The following is a 19,829-nucleotide window of genomic DNA, read 5'->3' on the forward strand; positions in this document are numbered from 1 at the left end:
GGATTTCTGCCGTGCTCTGGCTACAGGTTATTTTGTGGCTGCAGCTCTTAAAGCTGCTCCGGCTCCTCTCATCGCCTGCTCGGCTGCACTTCTGCACACGAATGACACCAAACCGCAGATTTTAACCAGCGGTCGCCTTTGTTTTACGAGTGAAGTTTTATCCAGTTCTGCCATAGTCCTGTTTATTGGACAAGAAGCTCTTTTCAACACATTGAAGAACTTACGTGGGGCAAAGAGACGTCCCAGTTGGAAATACGGTGTGTTATCTAAGCTTAAAAGCAGACAACTAGAGACTGGGGGTGGGGGAAAAAAGGCCAAAAAAATCCCCAAACAAACCAACCACAAAACTTAAATTTTTGGATAAATTCCACGGCATCTTCAGAAATTTTGCTCATGAAAGCAAAACCACTCATCTGTACGTACTGATTGCACACGTGTCTTAGCGGTCAAAAGTGAACCTGTAAGGCAGCTCAGAAAACACACACGTGAGGAGCGGGCGCCTCCGTCTGCTCTGCTTTCAAACACAGGACCGCTGGATTCGGTGGCCCTAAAGACAACGTTGAGTAGACCGCTTGTCCCAGTTTCTCATTAGCGGTTCATCATTTGTAATCCAACCTTCACTGCAGAGAGAGAACGATGGGAGCGGGTCCGTGTCACCCCGAACGCCCCGAGGACGCGTCGCTGCTGTTTGTGCCTCTGGTTGTCCAGCGACCATTGTGGGTCAGACAAATACAGCAGAAAACAGAAATCAATTGTACGCATTAAGTGCACATTATTGATGAGTAGGAATGAAAAGGGCTTGATCTCTGGAGAGTATTTCCACAACTGAATGATTTCTGTGGTGGTTGACCCTGAGCTAAGGAAATATAACAGGCATTAAAGTTTGGGGGATGTTTTACGGCAAACTCGCCACCAGTGAAAGGCACCGAGGTGGCTTTAGACCTAGAAGAAAAATGAGTATTCTCTCCTCACATCACTAATTATTTTGTTCCTAAACGCTGAATGTTGGTTATGAGTTTATGTAAATGGTCACATCTGCGAAATGTCTGCACTAAGGTAAAGAGCAGCATTGATGCTATAAAATCGTATTTTGTGCTCGAATTCATGTTCCTGCTCGACTTGTCTGGTCGCTGTTCGACTGACGTACCGTTTTACATAGAACATCAGATGTGGATCGTTCAAGGTTTGGGAACCTGAGCCTGCTGTCAGTGCTGTTCTGCTGGGGCAGCTGGGGCCCAGCACTAAAAGGCGTTTGTGCCGCCCGGTGTGTGAGTGAAGATCAGCTGAGGAATTCGAGCTGCAGATTCTTCATTTCCAGCTTTCTAAACGAGGTTCTCCCGCTGGTCATGGTTGAATTACGCTTGGAGCGGTAACAGACCGAACCACAGATCGATTTTCTCCTCACTCCATCCCCAGTGAATATAAATTCAATGTGCAAAGCTCGTGCTCCGTCACTTGTTCCTGCAGCAAAATTAACTGCTTAGAATGTGAAATGTACTCGGACGGAGGGAAGATGGCGGGGGTTACAACTTCTTATCGGACACCACAGATCTCTAACTTTACACGTTTTTGCAAAGAAAGGTAGGTTTTAATTTTAATTTGCTGTTTGTTTTTAATTTATCTTTAAAAAATGTCTGATTTGCGTATTTATAAACTGATTTACAAGAGTATTTTCATGTTTGGCAGGCTGCCTTAACAGAAGGTTTTCTCTATAGCCGTCAATATTGCAGCCGTAAGACTGCAACTTCCATCCGATTCCTTAACACTCCTGCTTTACAGGTGAAAATCAATGCTATTTCAACAGAAAACACCACTGAAAAGGAATTTAAAATCTTGTCCCACCAGCTTCCACAATGTTTGATACTTTTCTTCTCTCCTATGTTTTAGTGTTAGGATGGCAGAACAATAATGGGAGACTGGAATTTCCTCGGAGGCATTTTAGAGGAGGTCCACATTCATTCCACCATCATCGGAAAGATTTGGTTAACTATTCTCTTCATATTTCGAATGCTGGTCCTCGGGGTGGCGACCGAAGATGTTTGGAACGACGAACAATCCGAATTTATATGCAACACCGAGCAACCCGGTTGCAGAAACGTGTGCTACGATGAGGCCTTTCCCATCTCTCTCATAAGATACTGGGTCTTGCAAGTTATATTCGTGTCTTCCCCTTCCCTGGTGTACATGGGCCATGCTTTATACCGGCTGAGAGCCCTGGAGAAAGAGAGGCAGAAAAAGAAAGCTCAGATAAGAGTGGAACTGGAAAGCACTGAGTTAGAAATGACCGAAAATCGGAAAAGGCTGGAGAGAGAGCTCCGGCAATTGGACCAAAGGAAGCTGAACAAGGCGCCGCTGCGAGGGTCCCTGCTCTGCACGTACGTGGTGCACATCTTCACCAGGTCTGCCGTGGAGGTCGGGTTTATGATCGGCCAGTACCTTCTGTACGGCTTCCATCTAGATCCCCTGTATAAGTGTCAGAGGGATCCGTGTCCAAACACAGTCGACTGCTTCGTATCCAGACCAACGGAAAAGACAGTGTTCATATTATTCATGCAATCAATAGCGACTGTGTCGTTGCTTTTAAATATCCTCGAAATTATCCACCTAGGATTCCGAAAAATTAAACTGGGGCTCTGTGGGCAGAATAAACACAAGGAGGACCCAGACAATTCCTACATAAACAAGCCTAAGAAATACTCGGTGATACCACACTCTTCTCTGGGAATATCCACCACCCCGCAGAAAACGCTTCCTGCTGCGCTTAGCGGTTACACCTTCCTGATGGAAAAGCAAACCGATGCTGCCATCTACCCCGTTCTAAATTCTCCTCCCATGTTTCAGTCCGTGCAAAATAACCGTACGGAAAGCAGCAGCAACTACACATGTCGCAATCAGGAATGTAAATCGCCAAAGAAGAGGCCGGCCACAAATGCTTTAGACGGTCAGACTCCAAATATTAGCACAAATAATAATGATGCCTTGCTCGGCAAACTCGATGCTCAAAAAGAAGCCGAAAAGAAACCTTTCCCCACCGGTGCTCAGAATGCAGACATCGCTTCAAGAGGCTTCGCTGAAGCGCCATCTCAAGCTTTGCTGCAGCCCGATATGGCTCAGCCTGTCACTGCTTTCAGAAGACAGCACAGAATCGGTTCATCTCGGAGCTGCTCGGCAGCGGCTGAGAGCGCGGGAGCTCCAGCTTCTCTTCTGAACAGCAACCGAAGACAGAGCAGTCTCGGCGCAAGCAAAGCCCAAGCTCCCGGCGCTGACGCAAAGCCCTGCAGCCGGCCACCCACTCCGGAGTCCCCGGGGGACGCGAGCTCGGGGTCCCATGAGAGCCGGAGCCGCGGGAGCCCCCGGCCGGCCCTGCCCCGGCGCCTGTCGCTCTCCAGCAATGCCAGCAGCAGGCGGGCCCCCACTGACCTGCAGATATAGCTGGGGACCCCCGAATTGCGCCCATCGACGCTGGGGTCGTCTGAACGCCGCGATACGAGCGTGCCCTGTGTAAGAGCATTGCCCAGCTTTAACCACCTGGTCCACACCGATGGAGAAGCTGTGTAGCGCGGTGAATATTAGTGGAGTAACTTTTGAACGGTCTCTTTGCTTCCTGTGTAGTGAGAGGCGGCTTGGGGCTCGGCGTGTAAACTTCCACACCACCCTTCGGCTAAAAAGGGAAACGTACATTGTGTAAATCCACACATTAGGAAAAGTCAGGCGTAAAATCACAGCTGATGCTATTTAAACTGGATAAAGAAAAAAGCTAGAAAACAAACCTTACAGTCTAACATTGTATTTTACAAATGTAAATGAAATTAGGGTAAAGGCGGCACTGGCGCTCTCAGCAGAAATTAATTATCGGTAAATAAGTTTTTGCTTAATCTCTCTAGGAATTCAAGCAGATATTTGATTGCTGGCTGAAAGCAGAACACCGGACATATCTCCCTACTTGAGCTGCGCTAAATACAACAGGAACAAACCGTTTGATACATGTATCACTAATTCTCTGGCTCTGCAGCCACGTTGCGCTTTCTTTTCAGTGTAGCACCCCTGGCTTCCCCAGCAGAAAATCAGAGTGAATCTCTCATTGTACACTATAGTCATTAAATCACTATCGCGTTTTTAAAGCACCACGATTTAGAAATGAGCTGTGAGCTTTCAAAGTGAGATTTTGCATAATCAGAAAACACACCACTGAAATTTATTAATCAGAAATGTCGGATTTCCCAAAGCAGAAAGCTCACTATGGTAAAAAATGAATCATTTTAAAGAACGGTGGTACCTTGCTGCTTTCAATGTCAAAAACCATATACAAGGTATTTCAGACTGTAAACCCACTCCTTTTCCGGATGATACGGGGTCTGGTTGTCTCTGCCCTGAACTCCAACATTTCTCTAAGCATTATGGCCCTGTCCACATAAGAAATACGTATTAGTACTATTAAAACTATTCACTGGACACTTCTCTCCAGCTGCTCTTGTCACCTCTAGTGTTGCTCTACGTGTATCCATACATACAAACCCACATAATTCCGCTGACATCATAAAGTTTAACACTGTTTAATACACAGGAATTTATATAAACGTATAGCACGATTTAGCTGAGTTAACACTGCGACTGTGGCTTTGTTTCTTGAGACATACGTTTCTGTGCTAATGCATGTTTTGTATCTAATGTCTCTGCAATAAAAAGCCTGGTTTCACTGCACTCTGCTCCCACTGTCTGAATAACAGAAAATCAGCATTTAGATGCTCACACATCTGCATTTCTGTCGGTTCAAGACAGGTTACAAAAGAATCCATTTTTCTGTGGCTGACAGCGGATTTTTAATAACTTTGTGTGTGTGGGCACAGGTCAAACACTCTATTTTGTCACTTGCCAGCTGAAAAGTGGAACTTCATCCCAGTGAGAACCAAAGACATTGCAGAAGTGTAGAAAACACATGGAAAGATCCCAGCATCGCAGGTGCAAGGTTAATTGGCTGGTTCTGGGTTTAGTTTTTATAATAAACAGATTTTATCAGTAGATACCACAGCGCTTCACAAAAATAAGCTGGTATAACCGCTTCTGTTTCCTAAAACGGGCCGAGGCAAGAGGCCTTTTTCAGGATGCGAAGCTTTCCCGCTGTGACTCCCCGGGGTCCCCGGGCCCGCCAGGTGCGGTCGCCGCTCGGCCCAGGGCGGCAGTTGGGCGATCGTTCCCTCAGGGCCCGGCACACGCGCTTCCGTACCTGCCGAGGAGTGCGGGGCAGAGCGGGACAACGGCCAAGGCTGCCCGGGGAAGGGAGCGCAGCGCCGGGCCCGGTGTCGGGCGGCGAGCGGGGCCGACAGGGCCGGCGGAACAACGCGAGGCCCAGGCCGGGGCGTGGCCGCGCTGCCGTCGCCATGGTAACGGCGGGAAGCGCTCGCGCCGTACAAGAGCAGCGCGCAGGCGCGGGGTGGTGCGGGCGTGGGGCGTTGATGGCGCATTACAAGGTAGGAGGGAGCGAGCCGGAGCGGGGCTGGGGTGGCTCTGCTGAGCCGGCTGCGCGGAGGGGCCGGCCCGGGACCGGTGCCGCCGCGGTCCTTCGTGCCGCCGCCGCGGCGGAGAGGGGGGGTGGCCCGGTCTGATGAGCCGGCTCCGTTAGCCGAGGGGGAGGCGCCGCCGATCTGACCGTGTGGGCGTCCTCCCTCAGGCCGCGGGCTCCAAGCGGGAGCAGTTCCGCCGGTATCTGGAGAAGTCGGGGGTGATGGACACGCTCACCAAGGGTAAGTCCCCGGCTTGTGTCGTGCCGCCCGGGCGGGGGCTGCTCCCCTTGGGTCGCCCTCGGGCTGCCCCGGCGCTCTCCGGCGGCCCCACGCCCGGGGAGCCGCTCGCCCGTTCTCCTCAGTCTGCGCGGCGGCCGAGCGCTCCCGGAAAGCTTGGAGCGGCGGTTGGAATGGAGACCGAGGCGGGCAGCGGGCGGGAGGACAGAGCAGAGCCCCCCACATGGGGACAGAACAGAGCACCCCATGGGAACAAGGTCCCCCCGGGAACGCGGCCCCGAGTCCCGTTCATGGCGTGTGGGGCAGGAATGGTTGAGACATGTGAGAACGGGGCAACGGTTCCTCTCCCGTCGAGTTTGGCTGCTCACGCTGAAGCACGTTGTTCGAACTAAAAGAATAGAGTTCAATTTAAAAGTTAGTTTGATTAACTTATTCTGCGCTATATAAGTATTTATGAAAACTGAGGTCTTCTATAGCCCTGTGTGCCCATGTGAGCAAGGGAGGTGGTTACATTTGGGAACTTTCTGAGTATTCATGTCCATGAGTTTGCCAGACACGGAGCTGGTGTTTGCATGGCCATGGAGCTGCCGGGTTACCGCTGCTTGTGCCTGAACTTCCCAGCACTCTGCTGGAGCCCCCAGCCATAAAGATGATCAGTATCACCTGCTGTAACGGCTGCCATTTAGTTTTGTAACTGTAGGTGTTCTTTGGAGGTTTTGCTTTTATGCTCAAACTGATGGAAGTGCTGATGTTGTCCTGCAGTACTTTAAGTGTAAGCAATGGCTTATGAAGGGAGAGCGGAACAGCCAAAGATGGTGGTTAGGGGATCAACAAAACTCCTGTCAGCTGTTGCTGGGTGGGGTGCTCTGTTCCCTCCTATGACCTGCTCTTCACGCTGGAGTACAGAGGTGAAAATCTTGTGAAGCAGAAAAATGTTCTATAAAAACAGCATGGAACTTGTGTGCCTCTGAGTGTGGTATGCTTTAAAAACGTGGAGTTCTGTGAACTTCTTGCAATCTTTGAATATTTTCTGTTTGTAGTGCTGGTAGCCTTGTATGAGGAGCCAGAGAAACCAAATAGTGCACTGGAGTATCCTTTTTCTCTTCTGGGAATTGTTTCTAGAACTGCTTCTGAATCGTGGGTGAACTGGAGAGGCTCGTTTAGAAGACTGGCACTGAGAACATGGTTTTTATATACCTATTTTAGCTAATAATTGAGTTCTTACAAGAAGAAAAGGGTGTAGTAAAACACAAGAATTTGTCCTGTGTGTACTGATGCCTTGATGTGGGTTTTGTTTTTCTGGGAATATATTAATGACCTTGAAAAGCTTTCTGACTTTTGTAACTTCATCCCGTAGGATGAAAAGCACTGTAGTAATCTTACAGTGACTTAATGCCATTTCGGTCACGTGTGCTGCAGCGCTAACCTCATCGTAAGCGTTAAAACTAAACCCCAGTTGTGCTATCTAACAGAAGGAATACTTAACATGCAAACATCAGCTTTCTGAAGCAGCACCTGGGAGCTTCAACTCCTGAGAATCCAGAAATAGAGGCACTTCGCTTGGAAGTGACAGAGATGAAAGAAAAATACGAAGCAGTGTTGGAAGAAAATAAAAAACTGAAAACCAAGGTAAAAGTCTGCTTAATGTTCCGCAGTAGGTCTGTGTTACACAACAAAAGAATACTTTAATGCTTAGAATACGGCTAACTTTCATTATAGTGACTGATAAATGTTGGTGCATTGCTGACCCTCATGGATGAGGAACGCGGAGAGAATTCATTGTAGTAAAGGTTCCTTTTTTGTTGATGAGATGCTTCTTATATTTTATAACATAGAATAGTATTCTAAAGTAGGGATTTTATTAATTTAGTGCAAGTATATGTTAGTGAAGCTAATCCGTGTCTTCATTCCGTCCTGTCTGGATGTGTTTAAGTTGCTTGATATTATGTATCGTAGACTTCCAGAAGTGCTTTGAAAAAGATAAAAGCTATCTCCTGTAAAGGCTTTCAGAAGGCAAACTGAGGGAGGAATAGTGTGTATTAGTTTGTGTGGCCTGGCACAGCCTTGTGTGTAGCCGGACGTTACCAGGGGAGGCATCGCATCCGCATGGATCAGGAGTTTGCACTTTTCGGCTAAAATGTCCCTGATACCCCTCTTTAGCTTCCCCTTACCACTGGCTGTAAACCTCACACTGGAGAAGGAAACCATTGCAAACCTGCTGGAGTGGTGGTGGAGTTGCTCTTTATGTGAGAGAGCAACTCCAGTGTATTGAGTTGCTCCTCGTCCAGGTATGGATGAGGAGCAAGTTGAGAGTCTATGGGTGAAAGTTAAGGGGCAGGCTGGCAAGGGTGATACTGTTGTGGGCATATGTTATAGGCCACCAGATCAGGGTGAGGAAGTTGATGAGGCCTCTACAGACAGCTGAGAGCAGCCTCACAGTCACAGGCACTGGTTGTGGTGGGGGATTTGAACTTCCCTGATGTTTGTTGGAAGGACGACTCGGCCGGCAGCCACAGTCTGGGAGGTTCCTCCAGTGCCTTGATGGTAACTTTCTGATTCAAAGAGTGGAGGAGCCGACCAGAAGAGGTGCCCTGCTGGACCTCATCCTCACTGACAAGGAGGGGCTGGTTGAAGCGGTAAAGGTTGAGGGCTGCCTCGGTTGCAACGGCCATGAGATGGTGGAGTTCAGGATCTCCTGTGGCAGGAGCAGGATAGCAGGCAGAATTGCAACCCTGGATTTCAGCAGGGCAAACTTTGGCCTTTTCAGGCGGTTGGTGGGGGAAATGCCATGGGCAAGGCTGCTTGAAGGTAAAGGGGCCCAAGAGAGTTGGTCAGTGTTCAGGGACTGTTTGTACCAGGCACAAGATCAGAGCATCCCGACACGTAGGAAGCGATTCCTGGGCGCTACCCTGTTGTATTGCTCGTGGGGAGTGCCCTCCTGCTGTCCTAGTCATTCTCCTCCCTCTGTTACACACTGTGAGTCCTTATGGCTGCATTTGTTATTTCTTACTATGAACTATGGCAAAGAGCAGAATTTTAGGGGGAGTAGTAATAGACCAGCAGTTCACTTGGTGTAGCTGACTTACAAATGCAACCAATAGTAAGTAGATGCATGAAAGCAGAGTAACCTGGGTTTTTGTTTAAAGAAAACTTTTAAACAAGTCAAAACTTGTTCTAGGAAAGTGACCCTTTTCATAACCATGGAGTTATTTGTGCTTTCAGGTTCTTCAGCCTTCAAATGATAACTCTTACTTCACATGCTTTCCAGTATTAATGTTTACAAAGCACTGGTTATTATCAACTGCTATTTGCGATAAAAAGTACTTAGTGAGACCTAAACAAGAAATGGGGAAGATGAAGGGCAAGACTTAATGCTTGAAAGTGCATCTAAAAAGCCCCCCTTATAGCTGCGTGATTATACAACAAGACAAATGGATGTTTTGAGGGAAGAGTTATTTTGTTGCCTGACTTGAAAATGGACCTGCATAAATATCGGTGATGGATTAAAGCGCTCAAAGTAAATGGAACACTTCCAGACCAGATGTTTTCCTATGTTTCTTGATGTAGAAAGTGTCTCTGAAATGTTGCAGCTAACTAAATTCCTCTCTTTAAATCCACAGCTGGCTCAGTATGAACCACCTCAAGATGAGAAGCTTGGTGAATAACAGTAGTTTCTCCTTTAATGCCTTCACTTAATAAAGGGCTTCCTGAGAACCACAGTCTTTTTCTTTGTGTGAATGTGAACTGTGCATGTCTAATTTGTTACTCATCATCGTAAAGAAAAGAGGCAGTGAGTGTATAGCTATTTTTGTGCAGCTGCAGCAGCAACTGATGAGTTTAAGCATACTGGCCAACTTGCTTTCTGTGTTTAAGAAAAGGTGCTGGTCACGATTAACTTGCAGATAACTGTGCCTGCCAACTTGGAATATTTCACACACTGGTCAATGGTCCTGCTAAGCTACTGATCTCCATCTTGTTTTTAATTGGAAGGGGTGATGTGACACAGATGGACCCACTGTAAACTGCAGCAGGACCCCCAAGGTATGTTCCAAGTTGGTACTTGGCACTGTTAGGCTTCTGTTGGACCTGTCTGGTCAGGGGGACACAAAAGGAGTGAGTAGAGTGGTGTTAAGTGGTGGACGTAGCACGATGTTGGAGACGCAGAACCGCCTGAACTTTGACTCTTTAATTTCTATGTGCTGTACCTATTCCCGCACAGTTTGTGTGTCTGATCCTGTTTCAGAAACTGGACCTATTTTTGATCTAAAGAGACCAGAAGAGAACTGAGTGGAAAATACTGTGTTAAATCTTTAAAACAACAACAACAACAAAAAAAAAAAACCACAGAAAAAACTGGGGGGGGACACCATAAACATACAGAAACCAACCAACGAATGAAAATGCTCCACCCTCTGCAACGGAGAAGAAAGCTTGCTTCAGAGTTAAAATGTATACCTAGCATTAAATTGCAGTATGTTGAAATAAGGAGAGTGTAATGCTATAGAAAATGCATCGTACAGCACTATGAGTGGAGGACGACAGAAACAAACGCTGTTCGGGACGAGTCTTGCTGAAGAACCAGCACCAGGTGAGGTGCTCAGCTGTGGTCACAAGGACTCACGGGTGCTTTTCATGGCTCTTCTCTGAAAACAGTTTGGTCTTCTGAGCCTTAAATTAGGATTATAATGGAATAAGTCTTTGCTAAAACTTCCGTTGAGGTGCCTGCCTGTAGAAATGATGCCCGTAGCAAACCGAGGACTCTCTAACGAATGCGAGGGACCCGGTTCCACGCGTGACGCTCGCTCGGGACGGGCGGGCCCGCCTTGGCCCCGCCCCTCCGGTTCACGTGCGGCGGCGCCGTCAGGTGACTCGTGTCGTCTGACCGGAGCCACACTACCCCGCTGCTACCCTCAGCCAATCAGCGCCGCGGAGCTCGGCGCCAGCCAATCCGGGGCGGGCTGTGTGCTGTCGGGCTGCGTTGGCCGCGCAGCAGGAGGCCCGGGACGGGCGCTGGCGGCGGCGGGCGCGGGCGGACATGGCGCTGCAGTTCGGCGGGGCGGGCGCAACGGGCACGGCCGAGGAGCCGGCGTTGGTGGGGAGCAGCTTCGGGGCTGCGGACTCGTTCCCCAAGGACTTCGGCTACGGGGAGGAAGAGGAGGAGGCGGAGCTGGAGGGAGGCCCAGGGCCCGGCGGCGGCGCGGGCGGGCCGGGCGGCGGCGCGGGCGGGGCGGACTCCAAGCCGCGGATCCTGCTCATGGGGCTGCGGCGCAGCGGCAAGTCCTCCATCCAGAAGGTGAGGGGCAGCCGGCGGCTCCCGCCCCGCCTGCCACGCCGCCTCTCCAGCGCTGAGCTCTCTCTCCTTTCCGTGTTCTGTGGGGGCAATTTCTGCTTTCTAATGTGGGCGAAGTTGGAGCGTTGGGAGGCTCCTGCTTAAAGACACTTCCCAGAACGGACTCCGAGAGGAAGGTTGTGTAGTGTAGGTTGTAGCCTTTGTAGTTCTTCACTTTAACGCTTCAAAAATAAAAAGCGAAGGTACTGGTGTGAAATTTATCGAGGTGTTTTCTTATGGATCTGGAAACGGGACAGGTGTGTGGTGCCCAACTGGCGTGCGGGGCTGGAGGAGACTTGAGCTGTTCTGCCGTTTGATCCTTTGAAAGATGCTTCTGCTTTTCTGTGAGCAGAAAGGCAGCTTCTGGTTTCCTTTAGTACGGCCAGGCAGTCAAAGAGGAAGTGAAACTGTTTTGGTGCTGTAGGTTTGTTGGTAGCTTCATGAAGTTGCTGGTGTTTCCTAATAAAAATAAGACAAAACTGACTATTTTCACTTGTTATGTAGCTCAAGTGAAGTGTAGCGCTAAGAATGATCCTCGTTCCTAAGTGCAAGTTTTCCATTTGCAGTCCCTGTCTAGACTTAGGGCCCTCAAACTTTCTTCAAATGCAAGTGTAGAGTCTTCCAGAGGTCCTGGGGAGGTTCCGATGGGACACAAGAGGGAAATTTTTCCCAATGAGAACAATCAACCATTGGAACAATGTTCCCAGGGAAGTGGTGGATGCCCCAACATTGGACACGTTCAAGATTCAGCTGCACAGGGTGCTGGGCCAGCTTGTCTAGACCAGGCTTTTGCTGTTGCTTTATAGATGTAGCTTTTTTTAATGACCAAGGTTGGTAGTATCAGTTCTCTGAGGACCCATTCAAGTAGTTGTACAGGAAAGGAACAGTGCGATGTCGAGTATGCAATAAGAGAACATGACATTTATCTTGTGCTGATGTGGCTTGGGAATTAGAAGCTGTGGTTCTGTTACCTGGGAGCTCATTGCGCTGCTGCCTGAGCGAACTAGCTGTGGTAATAATTGGAGGTGCTCTTGGAGTATTGGGAAGTTTCTCTTCAACAGCTTCCCTGCAGAAACTTTTTATTTTCTGCTTTTGAACAATTGGATTTTCCGTGCTGGTATAACCTGAGCGTTCAGTAGCAGACTGAGTGGTGGCTGGGACAAACCTGGTGAAGGGCTCTTTCCTTTGGGTCACTGTGAAGATTCTTAGAAGAGTTTTGGCTCCGGTTGTTGTTTCCCTTCTGAGGAAAAGGATGTAGATTGCTCAGTTCTTCATGTTTGTAGACAAAGTGTCAAAGAAAGTGAAGCTATCCTAGGTTGGTTACTTTCGCAGCAACTTGCAATTCTTGCCTTAGATTTTCTCCTTGCAGTCGGTAGGTGTTGCTACAATGTACCCGATAAGGTGTCTTGCAGTGGCAGGTTGTATTTGATCATTAGACCTTGAGATGTTGTGGCAGTCGTGCTCATCACTGGTTGGGATTACTGTTGCGTCATCTGGAAAATGTAATTTTTTACACTGTTACTGTAGTTTAGGAACAGGTTGATTATATCCTGTCATAACACTTGGCAGCAGACTAAAAGTGGAGTTGCCTTTAGGAATTTCTCAGACTGGAAAGGAACAGTTCTTAGAAGCTTGCAGTTGTTTAATTCGCACAGTGACTTTATACCGGAATAGAATGGACAAACCTATTTGTAAGATTCAAGTCACAGAATTTTTACCTGTCTCTTCTAACAAAGACTGTTATTTGTGTTCTTCTAACAGGTGGTGTTTCACAAAATGTCTCCCAATGAGACTCTGTTCTTGGAAAGTACCAACAAGATCTACAAAGACGATATTTCCAACAGCTCATTTGTGAATTTCCAAATATGGGATTTTCCTGGACAGATGGACTTTTTTGATCCAACATTTGATTATGAGATGATCTTCAGAGGAACAGGTGCTCTAATATATGTTATTGATGCCCAGGTAAATACAAATCAGTAAGAATCACACAGAATCACAGAGTGTCAGGGATTGAAGGGACCTGGAAAGCTCATCCAGTGCAATCCCCCCATGGAGCAGGAACACCCAGCTGAGGTTCCACAGGAAGGTGTCCAGGCGGGTTTGAATGTCTGCAGAGAAGGAGACTCCACAACCTCCCTGGGCAGCCTGGGCCAGTGTTCTGTCACCCTTACTGAGGAGAAGTTTCTTCTCAAATTTAAGTGGAACCCTTATGTGTTCCAGTTTGAACCCATTACCCCTTGTCCTGTCATTGGTTGTCACTGAGAATCAAGGAATGATCAAGAAGCTAATGATATATATTTTTAGATAAGCTAGTAAAACATCTGTTGTGTATCAAAGGATGCATTGGCAACCTAACTTTTGGTGTGTGATTTTGGTTTTGTTAAGTGACTGGAATGTGTGATCCTGGTGGAGAGAGTGGAAAGGGGCGAGTACCCTGAACTGACCTTTTCTGCAATAATATGAGAACCTACTTGTGCTAGATGCTCTTTATTATCCTTCCTTTCTCTTCTCCCATACTCCTCTCTAGTTACGGAAGTGAAGTTCTTGCACCGCAATATTTTGTCCTTGTGCAGAATGGAGTAGTTGTCATAGATAAACCCTGTTCATTCATTCCTGCCAAAACTGATTTACAGGATGACTACATGGAAGCTTTAACAAGACTCCACATTACAGTTTCAAAAGCCTACAAGGTCAACCCAGAAATGAACTTTGAAGTTTTTATTCATAAAGTTGATGGATTATCGGATGACCATAAAATAGAAACTCAGAGGGATATTCATCAGAGGGCTAATGATGACCTTACAGATGCTGGGCTTGAAAAACTTCACCTTAGGTGAGTTAAAGATTCTGGCATGTGATTCTACTGTTGCCAGTATCCATAGTGTCTTTATCCAGGCTCTTTGCTGTTTTTACTGCTATTTTGAGTCTTGTGAAGCCTTTAAGTATTGCTAGTATCTCTCAATGTTAGTGTGAACAAAGTGGAAGGCAGGAACAGGACTGGAAATCTAGTCATAGAATCACAGAATAGTCTGGGTTGAAGGGCCCGTCCCAGCTCCCCCAGTGCCATCCCTGCCATGAGCAGGGACATCTTCACCAGCTCAGGTTGCTCAGAGCCCTGTCCAGCCTGGCCTTAAAAGTTTCCAGGGATGAGGCATCTACCAGCTCTCTGGGCAACTTGTTCCAGTGTTTTACCAACCTCACTGTAAAAAAAAAAACAGACCAAAACCAAATGTCTTCCTCATGTCCAGTCTGAATCTCCCCTCTTTTAGTTTAAAACCATCACCCCTTGTCCTGTCGCAACAGGCCCTGCTCAAAAGTCTGTCCCCATCTTTCTTATCAGCCCCTTTTAAGTCCAGAAAGGTCTGCCCGGAGAGACCTTTGTGCTGAGCTGTAGGCTGTGTTGTGAAAGCAGGCTCACATTTTTCTCTCTGCTCTCCCGGGGCTGGGGGAGTCTGTTTCGTGTTTACTCCAGTCGCTCAGAAATCAGATTCTTGGTGCAGTGGGCAGGTGTATTTGTGATAAGGGCATCTCGGCTAAACCATCAGGCCTGAATGTGAGAAAACATAGCTTTAACATTTCTGTTGCAATTCTGAAATACTCTTGAATCTTTGTTCTCTTTTCTTCCTTTTCCCTCCATCCTCATCTCAGCTTTTATTTGACCAGTATCTATGACCATTCAATATTTGAAGCCTTCAGTAAAGTGGTCCAGAAGCTCATTCCACAACTGCCAACGTTGGAAAATCTATTAAATATCTTTATATCAGTAAGTGCTAATCTAATACAACTTTGAGTGAAATACACGGAACGGTAAAGCGAGTCCATCTGCCAATGAGCGCTGGCCAGATGTGCTCTCGGGAGGTCCAAGTGGCTCTTGTGCTGGTGCGCTCTGCTGGCCTGGTTGTCTGCATTAGAAGCTCTCTTACCACAGCTAAATCGTACTGGTGCGTGCTTTGTGAGTCTCTAAATACTGACACAGTGTAGTTTGGCTGGTTATAACTGTTGATACCAAACTTTTCTGCTAGCACAACCTACTGATTAGTCTGCTAAGGCGTTTAGTCTGATGTAGTTGTACTGGCAAGAGACTTTTCACAATATGAACTTGGCCTCGAACTAAATCGTCTGCTTCATGTGGCCTGTGAGACTTTTGCCCTTATTTTTTTTAGCATTTGCTTTACTTAGAGAATTTGTAACATAGAAATATGCTGCTGTATGCTTTAAGTCCAATAAAATACCACCCTAGAGACAAGGCTGGAGTAGCATATGAATTCTACTTGAGGTTTTTTTAAATGCAGTTGTTTTAAAAATTCATCCAAATTCTTTCTCTTCCCGAAGAATTCAGGCATTGAAAAGGCTTTTCTCTTCGATGTAGTCAGCAAAATCTACATTGCAACAGACAGTTCCCCTGTGGACATGCAGTCATATGAGTTGTGCTGTGACATGATTGATGTAGTGATAGATGTCTCCTGTATATATGGGTAAGTGGTGAACGCTGCATTTCACAGGTATTGAAGTGACCTCTGCATGCCTGCTTGATTATATCTGGGGTTAACTCGTACTTTTTTAGGTTAAAGGAAGATGGCACTGGAAGTGCTTATGATAAAGAGTCAATGGCAATTATCAAGCTCAATAACACAACGGTCCTGTACTTAAAAGAAGTAACAAAGTTTTTGGCATTAGTTTGCATTCTTAGAGAAGAGAGTTTTGAGCGCAAAGGTAAGGGCTTCCCCCCATTGAACGGCTTTTATCTAATGCTTTTTATCAACTGTAAAATATTGGTATGACTTTACAAGTCACCTTGATTTTTGTGTAGCTAAATTTAAATCTTGTTAAATCTTCTAAATCCAAATTCGTACTAAAATAAGTAGCAAAATTGCTGTTGGTTAAGTAAAACATTTTATATTTGTTTTGAAGCTCTGTCGATTATGTAAATGTACCAAGCTGATCACAGTTTTTCCTCTCCCTTCCCTCTCCTGACAGGTCTGATAGACTACAATTTTCATTGCTTCCGCAAAGCCATTCATGAAGTCTTTGAAGTAGGTGTTGCCTCCCACAGAATATGCAACCATCAACCAAGCGCCTCAAATATGAAAGCAGTGACTCACAATGGCACACCCAGGAACGCAGTCTAGAGAACTAAGGACGTTGGACAGACTTGTCAGCTCTTCATTCTCAAGTTTTCTGGAACAAAAGAGGGGTAATCTGAAAGCCTGAAGGATGTTTTCACCGGAGAAGAGCGGCGCTAACTGGGGAACAGCAGCTTGTAAAACTCGCATTGGACAACTGGAACTACTGTAAGAATACGTTGAGGCCAGTGGGGTTAGAAATGCCGGTTTGAAACCAGCTTTGTTACATGTGCAGTGGTTTTTCAGTTTGGAGTCCTGTTTTAATTGTCTGTCTCTGACTGATTGCCCAGTCAAACCTTACAAATTATTGAGATGAGTTGTGCGTGAAACACTGAATAGTCACTTGCTCAACTTTCTTTTTTAATTAATCTGTAGACTATCCACTTTTGTTTAAGTTTACCCTTTTGTAATTAAAAGAGGATGGTGTTGTTCAGGCTTGTGAAACTCAGGCATTTTGTTTGGTGAGGCTGGTCTCACAAATCATTCCATAAAGTAGTTCTTGCTCTTGCTGGTGTGCTCGGAGTATTCTTGTGAATTCTGTACTTATTAAGCGGATGGAAGGTAGAGCTCTGTTCTAGTGATTCTAAGTTTGTTCGGAGAGCTGACCTGGAGCTTCATTTTAAGATTGCAATACTTTGCTTTCAGACCATGCTTCTCGATATGCCCCTTTTGACCAAAGGGAAGCATTAAAACCAGAAATAAACTACCCGCTCTCTTTTGCAAAAATGTGGATGTCATAAATCTGTGATTAATCCTATTTACAACACAACCGCATGGCTAACTAAACTCAAATGCCTGCCATCTCTCGGAATAAAGCGACCAACCACTCTCAGCTCTTCCCAAGTGAAGAAATGGCAAAGTAACTGACTTCTGATGGTGGATCTCCCTCTGCCCTCTGGCTGATAATCAAGACAGATCCCAGGAAAATGTCTGAGGATGTTATCCTTGCATGGCAATTAAATATCAGCGTGCCACAACCTACTAATAATACTGGATATTGAAAGTGCATTGATTCTCTACTGTGGCGAACACCTTGTTTGTCACCATGCAATCTGAATAGAATAGTGTTTTCTGATTTTAGTGGATTCTGGCTTCCATACTATGGGAAGTATGTATGAATTGTTTTAATCTAATTTATTGGTATTATTACTGCAGATGTCATACTGTACATTGGCCGTGCTATGCAGCAAGCTCAGCTACTGGCCTGTAAAGATCTTGCCTCTTTTCACCCGTCCCTGTGTGTGTTCTGAAGCCACTGGACCAACTGACTATACAAGCAGCACTGTAACAGTTTCTGCAAGAAGATCTGTAACTGCAAGCGATCCCTGCGACTGATGTATTTATGTGGTCAGAAATAACCATGGGGTTGCTTCTGTGCTTTTAGAATGGATTTTCATTGAACCTATGTAAAAATGAATATACATGCATTAACATTAGGGTGTATGCACATACCGTGTAAATGTTTTTCCTTTGTTTTGAAGATGTTGTATGATACTAAATAGATAAAGGTTCTGCTGTTCTACCGTTAGCAGGAGGCTCGGGAATTTAAGTGCTCTGGTTCAGTTTTCTTAATAGCAGATGCAGTTCTGAATGCAGGCTGAGCTGCTTTGTCGTAACGGAGCTGCAGGGTTTTTTAAGGAATCGCTGTGTGTTTGTAAGATGGGGCTTGCAGCTGCAAGTCTGTCACAGTGTGGTCGTAGCCCAGGTCGGGGGAGAAGGAGTCGGCCAGGTCCCGGCAAGGAAGGTCATTCCCATTTGTGCAGTGAGTTTTTTCATGTCCTGAGTACGCGCATATGTTCCTTGTCTTTGTCTTCACTCTTTACATGATTTTGTGTTAATAAAATGGAAAAAGGTCAAACTGTAACGGTATTGTTTCTGTTGGAGGGTGAGGCACTTCAGCAAAAGTCATAAAAGACCCTGCAGGGAGACGTCCTGTTAGAGGTAAGGCAAGATCACTGCCTCTGCAATAAAAGAACTGAAATGGTAAAAGAGACCATCAACCGCTGCTTCACCTTTCTGCTCCATTTTTCCACCCCCGCCTCTCCCTGAACCTGTACTGGTACAGATGCTCTGCAGTCTTCTTTGCACACGACTGAGGTTTTGAGCTTCTGAGGAGAAAAGAAGGTGCAGACAGGGGCGGGTGTGGGGGAAAAGGCGACCAGGCTGCAGGGAGGAGGAATAAAATCTCTTTCTGTTGGAAACTAAGGCAGCGTCTCCAAGATTCCTGTCAAAGCTTCGAGGTGTCTGCGTGGGGTGTTGTCCCTCGGCAGTGGGAACGGCGCCGTGTGAAGGGAGTCCCCGCCGTGAGGAGGGTCCCGGTGTGAGGGACGTCCCCGGTGTGAGGAGAGTCCAGGTGAGAGGGGAGTCCCGGTGTGAGGAGAGTCCAGGTGCGGGGGGAGTCCCGGTGTGAGGAGAGTCCAGGTGAGAGGGGAGTCCCGGTGTGAGGAGAGTCCAGGTGCGGGGGGAGTCCCGGTGTGAGGAGAGTCCAGGTGCGGGGGGAGTCCCGGTGTGAGGCGGGAGCGCGGTTCTGGCCCCGCGGTGTGGCTGCCCCGGCCAGCAGGGGTCGCTGGAATGGCGGCAGAGGCACTCGTGCGTTCGGCGGTTTCCGGCCGCGTCCGTCACTGTCCGGGAGCCGCCCTCGCGCCGCCGCGCACCTGAAGGGCGGGAAGCGCGCGCCGCCGCAGTCCAGAACGTTCGAGCGGTCTCAGGACGGGCCGGGCGGGCTCGGAGCGCTGAGTGCGGGGGTTTCCTCATTTACCAAAGATTTTCTACACCCTTCAGTGTAGAATACCGTGATGTTTTTTTGTTTTTCCCCGCGATAGGTGGCACTCTGGTAACACGTCTACAAGAGGACTTAAAAATGTTTCCCGAAGCCACCTTTTTCCCTTTCTGTCTCAAGTCGGCTTCACTTGGGACCAGCACCTGCTCAGTTGCTGCTGCGTCGCAGGGCGAGCTCGGAGGCGTTTGTGCTTTTTCCTCGAAGACTGAGGAACCTCTTCGAACAGAACAGCCATGGAAAACCGTCGTCTTCAAGCTCTCGTCAAGGGCCGTGGTTCTATCTCAGGTAAAGCATATTCTTTTTATTTGTTTTACATCTCCCCGTCCTCCCGGTGCTGTGCACATTAAGAAAACAAACAGAAACCACACCAAGCAACAGAAGAACTCCTAAAATAGTTCTGTTTAAAATGAAATAATTATTTAAAAAAAATAATAATAACAAGCAACCTCTGTCTTTCTCTAGTCATCCAAGTACAAGGTAGACCCTTTATCTGACTGCTATAGCAACCTTCCATTAGCTGATAGATCAAAACCCTACCTTTTATGGTTCCTGAGGGAGTTTAACTCCTTCCCATTAAAAATGAATAATAAAATTTAAAGCTTTCATTATAATGGGGTTAGGAGGAGATGTTTTGCTTTTTATAGCTATACCAATGATTGAAAAGCTGGTTGAAACCATTGCAGAATTAGGGAAGAGGTCATCGTTAGAAGACCAGTGGAAGGAACCTTGTAAAGAGCACTCTTGGATTTAATTCAAAGATTATTTCTTGCTGGTGCCGGTAAGCGGGTCATCTGCTCTTCGTGTTGGATGTGAGACAAAGGGAAGGTGTGGGATGCCTTGGGGTCATCGGAATCCAG

The 19,829-nt window shown here is 47.1% G+C and overlaps 3 protein-coding genes across 3 annotated transcripts; all 3 read left to right on the forward strand.

Moving 5' to 3' along the window:
• The first annotated feature begins 1,891 nt into the window (after positions 1-1,891).
• Positions 1,892-3,478, forward strand: GJA9 (gap junction protein alpha 9). The gene has a single exon (XM_065857194.2). It carries the CDS (start codon positions 1,909-1,911, stop codon positions 3,430-3,432), a length of 1,524 nt encoding a protein of 507 aa, XP_065713266.1. The 5' UTR covers positions 1,892-1,908; the 3' UTR covers positions 3,433-3,478.
• A 1,901-nt stretch (positions 3,479-5,379) lies between these two features.
• On the forward strand, positions 5,380-9,452 carry MYCBP (MYC binding protein). The gene is made up of 5 exons (XM_065857198.2): positions 5,380-5,468; positions 5,669-5,741; positions 6,779-6,827; positions 7,238-7,367; positions 9,359-9,452. The coding sequence occupies exons 1-5, from the start codon at positions 5,454-5,456 to the stop codon at positions 9,401-9,403; spliced, it is 312 nt and encodes a 103-aa protein (XP_065713270.1). The 5' UTR covers positions 5,380-5,453; the 3' UTR covers positions 9,404-9,452.
• Positions 9,453-10,708: 1,256 nt separating this feature from the next.
• RRAGC (Ras related GTP binding C) lies at positions 10,709-18,057 on the forward strand. The gene is made up of 7 exons (XM_065857195.2): positions 10,709-11,031; positions 12,829-13,032; positions 13,704-13,903; positions 14,719-14,833; positions 15,403-15,545; positions 15,635-15,783; positions 16,048-18,057. Exons 1-7 carry the CDS (start codon positions 10,774-10,776, stop codon positions 16,197-16,199), a joined length of 1,221 nt encoding a protein of 406 aa, XP_065713267.1. The 5' UTR covers positions 10,709-10,773; the 3' UTR covers positions 16,200-18,057.
• The last annotated feature ends 1,772 nt before the right edge of the window (positions 18,058-19,829 follow it).

Source organism: Patagioenas fasciata, chromosome 25 (assembly GCF_037038585.1).
Source record: "Patagioenas fasciata isolate bPatFas1 chromosome 25, bPatFas1.hap1, whole genome shotgun sequence".
NCBI classification, from domain to species: domain Eukaryota; kingdom Metazoa; phylum Chordata; class Aves; order Columbiformes; family Columbidae; genus Patagioenas; species Patagioenas fasciata.

Bases quoted from the DNA above. Each gene is read 5' to 3' on its own strand.
- GJA9 (XM_065857194.2), top strand. From the start codon at position 1,909: ATGGGAGACTGGAATTTCCTCGGAGGCATTTTAGAGGAGGTCCACATT.
- MYCBP (XM_065857198.2), top strand. The intron at 5,742-6,778 runs GTAAGTCCCCGG...TTCTGTTTGTAG, and splicing joins GATGGACACGCTCACCAAGG to TGCTGGTAGCCTTGTATGAG. The intron at 6,828-7,237 runs GTATCCTTTTTC...TGCAAACATCAG, and splicing joins AAACCAAATAGTGCACTGGA to CTTTCTGAAGCAGCACCTGG.
- RRAGC (XM_065857195.2), top strand. From the start codon at position 10,774: ATGGCGCTGCAGTTCGGCGGGGCGGGCGCAACGGGCACGGCCGAGGAG. The intron at 11,032-12,828 runs GTGAGGGGCAGC...TTCTTCTAACAG, and splicing joins GCAAGTCCTCCATCCAGAAG to GTGGTGTTTCACAAAATGTC. The intron at 15,546-15,634 runs GTAAGTGGTGAA...GTACTTTTTTAG, and splicing joins GATGTCTCCTGTATATATGG to GTTAAAGGAAGATGGCACTG.